Here is a 14,167-nt window from a genome sequence, read left to right as displayed (position 1 = left end):
AACTGGAATGAGAGGTGAGAATATCTGCAAACTCCTTTAATGTCCATTTGTTCCACCTATACCTTTGTGAAGAATGACACAACTTGAGGTAAAAAGATTTTTCAGAGAACTTAAGCACCTCATCTTCCTTTGAAGTCAGTGGTGTCTAGAGGTACTTAAAAATCAGGCTGTAAAGTCTCTCTTTCTAGCTGGGGAAAGGTGCTAATGGGCAGGTGAATTTTTAGGGGTGGAAATTGGACTGCTAAAGGAATCCGTACAGAGTAGCTGAAAGATTCCCCATACTCAGGTGTTCAAGATCCACCAGAAAGGAAAACAAAGATTGTGCAAATAGTTACTGGGACATGCTGAATTTTTAATTTCCACCAGGAAATAATGAACACAATCAATCACAGATATTTGGAAAACAACAAATACTTTGTCAATTACAAGTCATTCAAATGCATGCTGATTCTTGGAGGCTTTCTTAGTGGTGATACATATTCTGCCCCTTTCATAAAAGAAGAAAAAAATCCAAAGCAAAGAAAGATGTACAACATCCTGTGACAGAAGCAAAATATATTTCTCCTCATCTGCAACAGCTGTGTTTAATCTGTTAGGGAAAATGTGCAGGTAAACCATGAAATCAGTTTGAATTACAACATCTAGAGACTGAGCTCTATGCACTGTGCTGGAAAATCCCACCTGAACCCCTGAGGGATTAAAAGCTTATACCTTTTGCTTTGATAGCTTGCCTCCAAATCTCACTAGATTGTTTCCACAAGGGACATTTCAAAAGCATTTTCAGGATTTCTGAACCTAGTTTGAAATTCCACCAGGTTGCTACTAAAAGTTTGGGGCCAGATTCTCAGCTGGTGTATATCAACATAGTTACACTGATCTCCACTAGCTGTGAATCTAGTTTACTGATGTATTGTTACTTTATGAGCTCTGGAGAGGGTTAGAGGATTGGGCCAAAAGAAATCTGATGAGGTTCAACAAGGACAAGTGCAGAGTCCTGCACTTAGGACAGAAGAATCCCATGCACCGCTACAGACTAGCGACCGAATGGCTCGGCAGCAGTTCTGCAGAAAAGGACCTAGGGGTTACAGTGAACGAGAAGCTGGATATGAGTCAACAGTGTGCCCTTGTTGCCAAGAAGGCCAATGGCATTTTGGGATGTATATGTAGGGGCATTGCCAGCAGATCGAGGGACGTGATCGTTCCCCTCTATTCGACAATGGTGAGGCCTCATCTGGAGTACTGTGTCCAGTTTTGGGCCCCACACTACAAGAAGGATGTGGAAAAATTGGAAAGAGTCCAGCAGAGGGGAACAAAAATGATTAGGGGTCTGGAACACATGACTTATGAGGAGAGGCTGAGGGAACTGGGATTGTTTAGTCTGCGGAAGAAAAGAATGAGGGGGGATTTGATAACTGCTTTCAACTACCTGAAAGGGGGTTCCAAAAAGGATGGATCTAGACTGTTGTCAATGGTAGCAGATGACAGAACGAGGAGTAATGGTCTCAAGTTGCAGTGGGGGAGGTTTAGGTTGGATATTAGGAAAAACTTTCACTAGGAGGGTGGTGAAACACTGGAATGCGTTACCTAGGGAGGTGGTGGAATCTCCTTCCTTAGAAGTTTTTAAGGTCAGGCTTGACAAAGCCCTGGCTGAGATGATTTAGTTGGGGATTGGTCCTGCTTTGAGCAGGGGGTTGGACTAGATGACCTCCTGAGGTCCCTTCCAACCCTGATATTCTATGATTCTATGATTCTATGAGATAGGATACAAAATTAATACCTGCTCTGGGCTAGAGCCTCAGGTACACCCACTATAACAACAACATTGTATTGATACAACATAACAATTCTCAGAAGCACTGTCCCAGGAAGTGCGGAGTGTCCAAGGCTTAGTCTATTTATTGACATCAAAACATGGGCTAATTGTGTTACCTTGCCTACTGGGGAGTCACACAAGCACAATCCCCCAGATTGCATCCCACTGGGGTAGTGAAGGGTTATTTTCTGGGGGCATTGATTTGTTTTTAGTTTTGTTTTTTTAATTGGTTTGGCTTGTTTAATCAATTAATAGGAATTCTGTGACTCAACACAATGATCTCCAAATTTACAAGCATAACAACCGGTATTAACGAGTAAGAGGATGTAATTCTTTGTGCAGTGGTTTAAAAATCTAGCTCCGATCCATCTCTCTTCTGTGAAGGAAGCCCCAACCTCGCTACCACCTTGCTCCGACTACCCTTATTAAGATGTGATTTATGTGCCCAGCTCCCACAGAAATCCAATGACTCCTTCTGGTGCTTTTGAAAACCCACCCTGAAATGAACAATCCCACTGCTGAACTGACAGTCCTGGAATTTAGGGAATTAAACTCTGATTCAGCAAAGCCCTAAAACGCACGCTCTACTCAACAAACCACTTACTAACTTTAAACACTTGCTAAAGTCTCACTGATGTCAATGGGACATAAGCATTTTAAGTGCTTTGTTGAAATGGGATCTAAAGAAGTTAAATATGATCCAGAGAGGAGAGACAAAGGTTCAAGTTGTTACCAGGCAGCTGAAGTGAATCTGCTGCTGAAAGAGTCTATATTTCCAACTTGTCAGTGAACCAGTCCTCTGGCTCTGCGTCACCACGTTGGGGTCTCACATACCTGTCTCCTGGACGTTCACAGACACTATTCGTAAATGGGCTGCATACCGAAAACTGAGTGGGAATAATTCAATCTGGGGAAATTAGCCTCTGGCACTCTGAGCACTAAGAAAATTTCCAAGACAGTGGTACCATAATGCAAACTTTATTGAGAATTTTTAACATTTCAAACCCAAATTCCAAGGACCCACAGCAACAAATAAAGACTTTACTGAAACTGGAACCAAACTCACTGGAAAACCTCCTAAACCTGGCTTTCCAGAAACAGCACTCAATCTACTCTATAGTAAAAGGAAAAGAAACCTCCCAAACCCTATAATTCCGGGAAAGTCCCAGCTGGTGATGGGTGAGCAGAACAAGGATCAGAGAATCCCATTGTTCTCATTTTCCTTAAGACAGAGGTGGAAGACGCAGCACAGAGAGTTGAAGTGACTTGCTCATAAGAGCAAGTGCATTACACTGGCTGGTGTCCTGATGCTTCATCAGTGGGGTTTCTGCCACATGTGGTTTCTCTGAGGGATGATGAGGGCTGAGCTCTGGCCGAAGCTTTCCACGCACTGGCCACGCTCACAGGGTCTCTGTCCCGTGTGCACTCTCTGGTGTTTAATGAGCGCTGAGTTCCAGGTGAAGCTTTTAAAGCAGCAAGAGCATTCGTAGGGTCGCTCTCCCGAGTGGGTTCTCTGGTGTTTGATGAGGTCCGAGCTCTGGCTGAAGTTCTTCCCGCACTCGGTGCATTCGTAGGGCCGCTCACCCGAGTGGACCCTCTGATGCTGGAGGAGGTGGGAGCTCTGGCTGAAGCTCCGCCCACACCCAGCACACACGTAGGGCCGTTCCCCCGTGTGGATCCGCTGGTGCTGCACGAGGTGGGAGCTCACACTGAAGTTCTTCCCGCACTCGGCACAGACGTGGGGCCGCTCCCCCGTGTGGATCCGCTGGTGCCTTGTAAGGGCGGAGCTCACGCTGAAGGTCTTCCCGCACTCAGCGCATGCATAGGGTCTCTCGCCCGTGTGAGTTTTCTGGTGCCTAATGAGGGCGGAGCTCACGCTGAAGCTCTTCCCACAGTCAGGGCATTCAAAGGGTCTCTCCCCCGTGTGGCTCTTCCAGTGCTGGCGGAGGTGCGAACGCTGGCGGAAGCTCTTCCCACAGGCTGTGCATTCGTAAGGTCTCTCCCCCGTGTGGATCCTCTGATGCTGAACGAGGTTTGAGCTCCCCCTGAAGCTCTTCCCGCACTCATTGCATATGGTCGGCCTATCGCCTGCAGGATTCCTCCGGGCGATGACGTCATCCCCTGCTGGAATAAAAAGAGAATCCAGACAGGAGTCATTTCCTGCATAGGTGCTGACTCCATGGGTGCTCCAAATTAGTGGGTGCTTAGCTCTCACCGGCAGCCAGTTCCCCTCCCCCCCCAGGGCCTCCCACCCACCAGCAGCCCCACACGCTGATCCACTCCTCCCCCTCTTTCCCAGCGCCTCTCGCCTGCTGCAATCAGCTGTTCCGCAGCATGCAGGTGGCACTGGTGGGGAGGAGCGGGGCACACTCGGAGGCGGAACTGGGTGGGAAGAGGCAGGGCAGGGGCAGAGTGGGGGCAGGAAGAGGTGGGGCAGGGGTGGGGCCTTGGGGAAACGGGTGGTGTGGGGGCAGGACCTGGGGCTGAACGGGGGTCAAGCAGCCCTAGGGAAAGGAGGAAGCCGGCACCTGTGATTCCCTGCAAGGGGTGGGCAGGAAGGAAACCTGCGAAAAGGGAACTGAACTTGCAAAGCCATGTGTCCCTTTTGTTCCTACTGTTGCTACAAGTAACCCGATCGTCTGATTGTTTCCTTGTGCTCCCCTCATCTGTCTGTATCCATGTGTTGTCTCTTGTCTGATACTTAGATGGTCAGCTCTTTTCGTTATGTTCGTACAGCACCTTGCACACAGGGGTCTTGGCCCAGGCCAGGGATTCTTTGGTGCTATTGCAGTCCAAATCATACATCAGAACAGAAAGAGATGAGAAGGGGAGAGTTTGACATCTCTGCCAGAGATTGTTTCCCAGAAACAGCAGCAGCAGACATGACACTGAACAGGCTGCCAGCAGAAGGCAAGGGTGTGCCCAGAGAGGAGCGAGGGGGCCTGGGACTCTTTGGCTGTTTTGCTTGGAGGCCCATCCAAAAACCCTTCACAATATAACCAGGGGAGCAGGAAACCCCATATTTCAATTTTAAGGTACATTTTAGGACATACTGCTAGAAGGCTATATCAGAAAACTGTTTTTTTTTTTTTTAATTAGTCAAGGTTTGTTGCAATGGGACTGAAAATCTGGAATCGAATCCCTGAACTGTCCCCAGAAGACAGAGGGAAGAACAATTCTGATGCCACACCCCTCCTGAATATATACAGAAAGGATGGGTGAGGGGACAGACCCCTGCCAGATGTGAGTTAGGATGGGTAGACAGCCCTGACTGACATCCGCCATGTGGGCATCACCCACACCAGCTATGATAGTGAAAGATAAGAGGGAGATGAGAGGACATGAAGGTGCTGTTGGATTCCCAGATCTTCATTCCACTGACAGCTCCTGAGGCGGTTTAGCCTATTCCTCACCTGTTCGAGCACCTCTTGGGATCTCCCTTTCCTGGGAGCTCTGGAGGTCTGGGACCCATGGCTCTTCCCCTCGTTCCATCTGGGAAATCACGTCAGGTTTGGGAATGGAAGATCCTGCTGAGGGAGAAAGGAAATCAGCGTCTGTCAACTATTCCTCGACTATTTGTTAGGAAGAATGGCCCCTGATTTAAACCCAGCTCCTCTTTTTGCTGGGAGGAGACGTTTTACCTCAATGGATGGGGGATGTTCCCCGAGGCCCTTGGGAAAGGCAGACAGTTGCTGGGAGAGGTGTTGTGCCCCTTACAGCTGATTCAGGGACCTGCACACACACCTCTCCCGCAGCTTGGCGTGTTGGCCAAGGTGGCAGCCAACACATCTGCTGCCCTTCGTGCATCCTGCACAGCCACCCCTGTCTTCAAGAAGGGACTCTGACTTCTCTGCACTGCTTACTCCAGCGTCTCTGCAGGGCGGGGAGCATTGTGACTGGGAGCAAACCCTGTGCCACCTCAAGAGGCTTTTGCAACGGTGTTACCAGGGGTAGGGGTGTCTGGTGAAGGTGACTTGGACAGAGAAGCCAGTGACTGGTGGGCGTCTCTCTGACTCTGTGTGCGACTGGTACTGTATATGCTTGTCGAGGGACAGTGAGTGACTGGGTTGTGTGTGGGTTAGATTGAGGGTGTGTGGCTGTGACTGGAGAGCTGTGATTTCAGAGCCCTGAGGGAGACACTGGACCGAGGGGAGGCGGAGGGGAGATCTGGAGAAGATTGAAAAGAAGGGATTCTGGGAGGAGGGAGGAGACGCAAGGGGAGAACAGTGGAAGAGGAGGCAAAGAGCACCGCAAAGGGTGGGAAAGGGGGATCCAGAGAGAAAGAGGAAGAAATAGGGAGACGAGATGTAGTGAAATACAAAGAAGAGAAGAACATAGAAACTGCCAGACTGGATCAGACTCAAGGTCCATCTAATCCAGTGTCCAGTCTCAGGCACCTGAACCGGCTGTTTCAGAGGAAGGAACAAGAAATTTCGCATTAGACAAATGTGGGATAATCTGCTCCCCATGTTAGGTCTTGCCCTCATCCCTAGTTTAAACTCTGAAGCATGAGAGTCGTATAAGGCCAGACAAGACCACTGTGATCATCTAATCTGACCTCCTGTATAACACAGGCCATACGACTTCCATAACCATTAGGCAAGTGTTACAATCATTTAATCATTCTCCTGGCTCTTCTCCAATTTATCAACGTCCTTCTTGAATTATGGATGCCACAACTAGACACAGTATTCCAGTAATGATCACACCAGTGCCAAACAGGGAAATAATATAACCTCCCTGTGCTTACTTGATATTCCAATTTATACAGCCTAGGACCGCATTAACCCTTTTCCCCACAGGAGTGCACCAAGAACTCATGTTCTGCTGGTTATCCACCATGATCCCCAAGTCTTTCTTAGAGTCACTCCTACCCAGTACGGAGTCTCCCCATCTTGTAAGTGTGACCTAAATTCTTTGTCCTTAGATGTATAATTTTACATTTGGCCTCATTAAAACAAGTCTTGTTTTCTTGCACCCAGCTTACCAAGGGATTCAGATTGCTCTGTATCAATGACGTGTCCTCTTCATTATTTACAACTTCCCCAATCTTTGTGTCCCCTGAAAATTTTATCAGTAATAGTTTTATGTTTTTATTCTTATTATGCATATAAATGTCCTATCCTAAGTCCTTGGCCTTAATGATTTCCTAGCCTAATTATACCTCATTTTGAATATCACACCTTTTTCATTTTGTTAACGTCCCCTTGAGAGTAGGCTGGCAAAAAGGAAAGAAGGAAGAAAACCCCAAAGGGGAGAGAGTGGGTCATGTTTTAAACATGTTTTGTAACAGAAAGGCCAGTGAGAATGTAACAATTAAATCTCTATGGATAACATTTGCGTATAAGGGGGCGGGGAGGAATACCCACAAGGGCTCAATCCCTCCCCACCCTGCAAACTGATCGCTCATTTATGGGCTACTTGAAAGGTATTGTCTGGGGTCTCTCTCTGCCACTCCAGGCCTGGCTGGATCCCCAGACATCTACAGGTACGTCTACACTGCACACTAAGCCCAAGCTCTGACTCTGGTTTCAGCCCAAGCCCTGCTTCCATCCACACACAAATCAGTCTGACTCACATCAGCAAGCACTCAGCACCTGAGTCCTAGACCCTGCTAGTGGGGTGGGTCAGAGCTCAAGTCCTGCTGTGGCTCAGGTCCAAGCCCTGTTATTCTGAACGCAGGCCAAGCCACAGACCCGAGTCAGAAGGTCTGCATGGTGCAGTATGGATGCGTTGGTATGGCTGTGAGACCTGGGTTTTGCAATTGTAAGTCTAGGTTACAATGCAGTGTGGACACTCAAGCATGAGCTTGGAAACACCAAGGCCACAAACACTGCTCCTTTTAGCCCCACGGGCCTGAGTCAGTTGACCCAAGCTCTCAGACTTGGCGCCATAGGTTTTTCTTTGCAGTGTAGACGTACCCTAAAGGGCCTGGGGCCTGAGCCAAAGCCTCCCCTGGCACATCAGCGACCACAGAGCTTCAAATAACCGAGAAGAGCTGAATCCTTACACAGTGAGACCAGAGTCTGGTAATTCTCCTGCATGACATCCCTGTAGAGGGCCCTCTGCATATCATCCAAAAGGCCCCATTGCTCCCGAGAGAAATACACAGCCACGTCCTCAAATGTCACCAGGACCTGAAATCACAAGCATTGCTCACTCAGTACCTGCTGGTTCATGAACAATCCCGCCGCTCAAGCCATGTGCCCCAGTGTCCCATACCTTATGCTCTGTGGCACGGCATGGCAATAGCTCACCTAAAGCTCAGGTTAGACTCACCTGGCACCACGTTCTCACGGGACCCTCAATGCAGGCCTGCTTTCCCCCAGGTGTAAGCCCACCTCGCACTCACATACCCAGCCTCAGACGTCACTGAACTCCAACATGCCAACGCTGGGAAGCCCAGAGGCAGAAAACACTCTTTGTGGCTGTGTCCTGAGCTCCGGGCACTTTTCCATTAATTTGCCCCCATCTTGGGATCTGTGGCTTCACGTTTGGGTCTTGGCAAGACTGGGAGATTCAATCAGTAACTTCTTAATGATGCTCTATTATTCACTCATCCTGCCAGAAACAATTCCCAGCAGCCCTTGCCCAGCACAGAGAGGAAAGTGCTAAGACTTGATCCAAATGCTGTAGCTCAGGGATTTCTCCCTTCCCCTAATCATCTCCTTGATCCTACAAGTCAGCCCCTGTTCTGAACACATCCTGGCAGGCAGCTTGCACTCTCTCCCCTCCTCCACCTTCCTGTGTATTTAGTCCTCTCCCTGCATAACAAGCCCCCCAGCCGCATGAAAATGCCTTACCTGAGCTGGCTCCAACGCAGCCATTTCTCTTTTCTGTCCCCCTGAAACGATCAAAAGGTGGGTGTTATTCCTTAGCTTGTCAGGGCACTGAGGGCAAATGGGGAGAGATCAGGATGGGCTCCTGAACATTTTAAAGCCCAGTCCTCTCTACAGTCTTGTCTGCATGAAAAAGTTGCAGGATGTGAGGGGCTGGTAAAATGCTTGATCACTTGATGATAGTGCAGATCTGGTACCTTTCGCCCAGGCTAAGAACAGCAAAATATTTTAAACCCTCCCTTTACCAGCCCATGAAAAGGCAGAATAAAAAGAAGCTTTTTTGGTGATGTTCCCCTGCCAGGCAGGCAACCTGTTCCATCAGCATGTTTACTAGACAGAAGCAGGAGCCTGAGGAAGGGAAAGGTGAGGGAGCAATTCAGCCTCATTTCTCCTCCCCTGTCCACCGCCTCTGGCTGGGAGCCGGGGTTATTGTTCCACCCCTGGAAGCGCTGGACTCTCGGACCTGCATCAGCGCCAGCAAGTGCTAACAGAACTGAGAGCCTGTGTGTGTTAGCAGAGGCCACGGCCATTTTTACATAGTCCCCTTCCTGCCCATCGCCAGTCAGTGCTTGAGTTGTCTCTCCCAATTACCTGCAGAGTCCTGTGTCTCCCTAGGAGACTAGTGACAGCCAGAGACAGTCCCCACCTTGGCTAGGAACAGGACCTTGCTGTGAGATCTCTCCCAGAGCAGCTCAGGCGGGCCTCTGGGCACAGCAGGGGCTGTTGCAATTGCAAATTACAGGCAGCAGCAGCTACATCTCAGGAAGCTCAGCCCCTGCTATCCAAAGCACAGGCCTAGCAAGAGGAGAGACAGGCACAGCTTCTCCTGCCACAAAAACCATCACCCTCTAGTGGTCATCACCACAGCAACCTGGACACACAGCCTCCCCCACAGAGCAGTCCAGGATCCTTTCCTCATTGTTTAACGAATAGAAAATCAGAGGGGAAATAACAGCATGGGGCAGGAATAGCTCTGTTCTCCAGGGCTGTGCAGCCTCATCAGATCAGGATCCCATGAGCCCAGTGTCCTTTTTAGTTCAGGATCCCCGTGAAACAGTGCTGGATCTCCCGGCCAAATCCCCTCCTCGCTTCTGTTAGAGGCTGCTATGTCTGAGGGGGTCAGGAGGTAACAATCAGTGGGGATTCCTGTCAATATCTCTCCTGTTGAGCCCTTCTTGATGGTTTTAAATGGGGTTGCTTTGTTCTGAACTGGCCCTCTCTCTGTCTCCCACAAAGTCTCGGTTCTTTATAGCTAGGCTTAGAAGGATTCGATTTTTATCTGTAAATGTCAGTAAATGAGAGACAAGGAGGGTGAGGTAACATCTTTCGTTGGTGAAAGACACAAGCTTTGGAGCACCACAGTCCTGAAGAAAATCTTGTCCCTCTCATATCCTGGGGCCAACACAGCTACGACACCACAAGCGTCAATAAACATCGATTTCACCGGACACAGACCGACGTGAAAATATTTCCATCAATAATCAAAACGTAGAGAAAGGCAAAGTACAAAAAATGCTACTTGAGAACTTTGATTTAAGGATATTTACGTCGTGTATCTTGACACTTGATGTTGACTGTTTGTGTTTCAGTGGTTACAAACCTTTAACTTTATGAATTTTAGTGTCTGCTGTCACTAAACAATTAGTGTCTGGTCCCCGCCACGTATATTTTCCCTACAACTGTGAAAATGTAGATGGATAAAAATCGAAGACAATGCTTAAAAATAAAAATCAATATTATCCATTAAAACTGTAGAAAAAAAAAAAGAATTCTGCCAAGCTTCTCTCTGTCTCTCAGCCTCCCCCGATCCCAGGTATATCCCACGGCAGTTCCCCTCTGAATCTCTCAGGCCCTCTCTCCCATCTCCTGGGGGGGCTGTGTAGAATTGTCAATAGCCTATTTTCCAAGGCTTTATCCAATTTTACCTAGATTTGCAATGTCCCTAGTGATGGAGGCTACTGCTCCTTCTCTTGAGGGGGAGACTATTCCACATGGCCAAAGTCTCCTCATCATTAGGAATTGTTTTCTTGTAGCCTGCCCCTCAGGGGGACTGAATAAGGGACAAATAAGCCATCCTCTCTCCTGGAGCTAGAGAACGGAGGTTGGGAGGGCAAGGAAACAGAGTAACAAGCTAGATTTCAAAAGTTTTTTAATGAGTTTTTTTATTTAAACTAGATTGTAAAGTCTCCAAACATCTCCACATCCTGAATTTCAAGAGCAGCAACACCCTGACCCAGCAGCAAAAGGAAGAGAAACAAACAATGGCTAGTGCCTAACAATGGAAGCTGAGCCCCATCTTCTAAACAAGGACATGAGAAACCAAGAGAAAACACTATATAAAAAGTAATGAATGTTCTAGAGAAGGTACACAATAATACAAGAACATGGGGACAATCAAGGAAATTGACAGGTGGTCAGTTCAAAACTGACAAAAGGAACTACTTTTATAGAGAATGAGTAATTAGCCTGTGGAACTCATTGCCACAACATGTTATAGAAGTTTTAAAAAAACTAGAGAAGGAAGGATGGCCAGTGGCTAAGGCTCTAGCCTGGGACTTGGAAGATCTGGATTCAATTCCCAGTTCCCTGCTCTGCCACAAACTTCTTGTGTGACCTGGGGCAGGTCATAATCTCCCTGCGCCTCAGCTCCCCACATGTGAAATGGGAATAGTAGCACTCCCCTACCTCAAAGAGTATAAATACTTTAAAGGTTGTGAGGCACTCAGATACCATGTTAGTGGGGGTGTAAAAATAGATAGCTCTGCGGAATTTAGAGAAGGATTGTTATATGTGTAACAAGAATATCTTGTGATGTAGTAACAAAATAATAACCCCTAAAACCAGGAGTCTTGGCAATGATACAAACCCTCATGCTTCAGGACATAAGTCAGGGGTGGCAAAATCTCAGCTCTTTTACAGTTAAAGTTTGGCTCGCGGAGCCCTCCACACCCCTCTCCCCAGTTCTCCGCTTACCAGACTGGGGTGGGGAAGGAGCTCAGGGCTTCTCCTTCAGCAGGAGCCCCGAGTCCCTGCAGGCACCTCCTGCAGGGCTGAAACCCCAAGACCTCCCCACCCCACAGGGCAGAAGTCCTTAGCCCCACCACCCTGCAGCATGGAGAAGCCGCGAGCCTGGCAGGCACACCTGGCTCTCGAATTTCTGAAGATTATTGTATGCAGTTCAGAGGGTCAGTAAGTTTGGCTAACCCTGGCATAAGCCAACCTCTAACTATTGGGAGTTAGGAGGAATTTCCCCTGGGTTCTCCGCTCTGTCCTCCAGACAGACACGCATGCTTCAGTACCTATGAGCATAGCATATGCTGGGGGAATCAATAGGCAGACCATGGGCCAAATTCAGACTGCCAGTAGGGCAGTTTTCAACCAGAATGCCTGGTCAAAAAGGGACCCTGGCAGGGCCATTCCTTAGTGGCAAAGCAGGGCTAAGGCAGGCTCCCTGCCTGCCCTGGCTCCGCATGGCACCCAGAAGCAGCAGCATATCCTGTGGCTCCTAGGCACAGGGGCTGCCAGGGGGCCCACACACTGCCCCCACCCCGAGCGCTGGCTCCTCAGCTCCCATTGGCCAGGAACCGCAGCCAATAGGAGCTGTGGGGATAGCACCTGCGGGCACGGGCATCACACAGAGCTCCCTGGTTCCTCTGCCTAGGAGTCAGACATGCCAGCCACTTCTGGGAGCCACGCAGAGCCAGGGCGGGCAGGGAGCCTGCCTTAGCCCCGCTGCACTACCAACCGGGAGCCACCTGAGGTAAGCTCCACCCACCTAGGAGACAGACATGCCACTGCTTCCCGGGAGCTGCCTGAGGTCAGCATCACCTAGGAGCCAGCCCGCATCCCAAACCCCCCAACCCCAATCCTGAGCCCCCTCCTGCACCCAGACTCCCTCCTGGATCCCACACCCCTTCTGCACTCCAACCCTCTGCCCCAGCTCTGAGACCACTCCTGCACCCCAAACTCCTCATCCCCACCCCACAGCCCATATCCCCAGCCGGAGCCTGCACCCCCTCCCACACCCCAAACCCCTCATCCCCTGCCCCAGCCCTGAGCCACCTCCTGTACCCTAACTCCCTCCCAGAGCCCGCACCCTGCACCCGCTCCTGCATCCCAATCTCCTGCCGGGAGCCCCCTCCCGCACCCCAAACCCCTCATCCCCAGCCCCATCCCGGAGCCCGCACCCCAACCCTTTCTCCCAGCCCAGTGAAAGTGAGTGAGGGTGGGGAAAAGTGAGCGACGGAGAGAGGGGGGATGGTGTGAGTGGGGGCAGGGCCTTGGGGAAGGGGCAGGGAAGGAGGCGGGGCCAGGGTGTTTGGTTTTGTGCAATTAGAAAGTTGGCAACTCTACCTGCCAGACGCTTTCAAAATCTTTTTATTTACTTCTTATCATTAGTTATTATTTTTGTATTATTTTCTCTGGAGTCTGGCTCTTGACTATACCTTGGCCAAGAAATTTGGACCTTGCCAACAAATAATTGATTACCCCGGCATACGCTCCGTGGGAGCGGGTTCCGCTGAACTGCTCACAGCCTCTGCTCGCCACCTGTGCAAAATTCACAAGCGTTCCCCTAGCTGTTGCCACTAGAGGGTGATGGCTGTTGGGAAAAGACAGGAGGCTGCTTCTCTTTCTGCCTCTGCATTGCCTGTCCTCGGGATTTTAAGGATGAGCTTCCCGGGTGAGAAAGGCCCTTTTCCAGCTCCCTTCTGTCCAGGAGCCCAGAGCAAGGAGCTGCTGATCTCCCATGTCCAGGGGGCCCTGGGCTGCTGAGAGGCATGATTTAAAGTGCCCCTGCAAACCAAAAATGGGCCCCGTCCCTGGCTGTAGCTACTGTCTCAGGGAAGCAAACAGATTCTACAGTCACCTTCTGAGCCAGGAACTGCAGGTAATTGAAAGAGAAGGCAGGAAAGTATCTGTAACTGCCTTCTCCTTCCCCCCTACCCCACTGCTGCCCCCTGTGTGCCTGAACCCCAGATCCACTCACTGCACAGACTCACTGTTATTGTCCTAGCCTGGGCAGAGAGATCACATTGGAAATGTAACAGGGATCAACCTGCCAGCTGGAGGGCGAGTGCCACTGGGACAGGAGAGAGACTGAAAGGGGCAGAAGGCGAAATAAGAGCTCCGAGATATGAGCTCCCAGATCTCGCAACTGCATCATCCTTGGGCCAGTTGGCTTTCCTTTTAACCAGAGGGGGGAACAAAAATCAAAGCCAGTTCCCTTCCTCTTCATAGTAAACACACTTCTGAGGGAATATGCTGCCCTGGGGAGCAATGTCACCGCAGTGGCTCGTTTTATTCTGTTGTTGTATGGTGTTTTGTTCATCGATGGCCAGGATTTAATATTTCTACAGACAGGACAAAATCCTGCCCCCATGACTTCAAGCTGATTTTTCTGTTTTTTTCCCTGAATCAACTGGTTTGGCCACCATCCGGGAAGGCTGTCTGACCAGCTGCACCTTTGGTCTGACAAGTCCCGGTTTTGCGTTCTTTGTGTCTGTCTCTTTGTGAG

The 14,167-nt window shown here is 49.6% G+C and overlaps 1 protein-coding gene across 6 annotated transcripts; it reads right to left on the bottom strand.

The window, feature by feature from the left end:
- Positions 1-331: 331 nt before the first annotated feature.
- On the bottom strand, positions 332-9,425 carry LOC140899216 (uncharacterized). Of its 6 annotated transcripts, XM_073314277.1 has the most exons (6): positions 9,244-9,424; positions 8,617-8,657; positions 8,170-8,323; positions 7,824-7,950; positions 5,227-5,343; positions 332-3,937 (listed from the first exon to the last, which is right to left on the bottom strand). In XM_073314277.1, the coding sequence occupies exons 4-6, from the start codon at positions 7,882-7,884 to the stop codon at positions 3,129-3,131; spliced, it is 987 nt and encodes a 328-aa protein (XP_073170378.1). In that variant the 5' UTR covers positions 7,885-7,950; positions 8,170-8,323; positions 8,617-8,657; positions 9,244-9,424; the 3' UTR covers positions 332-3,128. The 6 variants fall into 6 exon arrangements, with proteins under 6 accessions (XP_073170378.1, XP_073170376.1, XP_073170377.1 ...); XM_073314275.1 differs by lacking the exon at positions 8,170-8,323 and having other exon boundaries at positions 9,244-9,425; XM_073314276.1 differs by lacking the exon at positions 8,170-8,323 and having other exon boundaries at positions 9,299-9,425.
- Between the last annotated feature and the right edge of the window lie 4,742 nt (positions 9,426-14,167).

The sequence above is a fragment of the Lepidochelys kempii genome, chromosome 16 (assembly GCF_965140265.1).
Source record: "Lepidochelys kempii isolate rLepKem1 chromosome 16, rLepKem1.hap2, whole genome shotgun sequence".
NCBI lineage: Eukaryota > Metazoa > Chordata > Testudines > Cheloniidae > Lepidochelys > Lepidochelys kempii.
The sequence above is the reverse complement of the archived record's forward strand: the minus strand, read 5'-3'. Positions and strand labels throughout refer to the sequence as shown.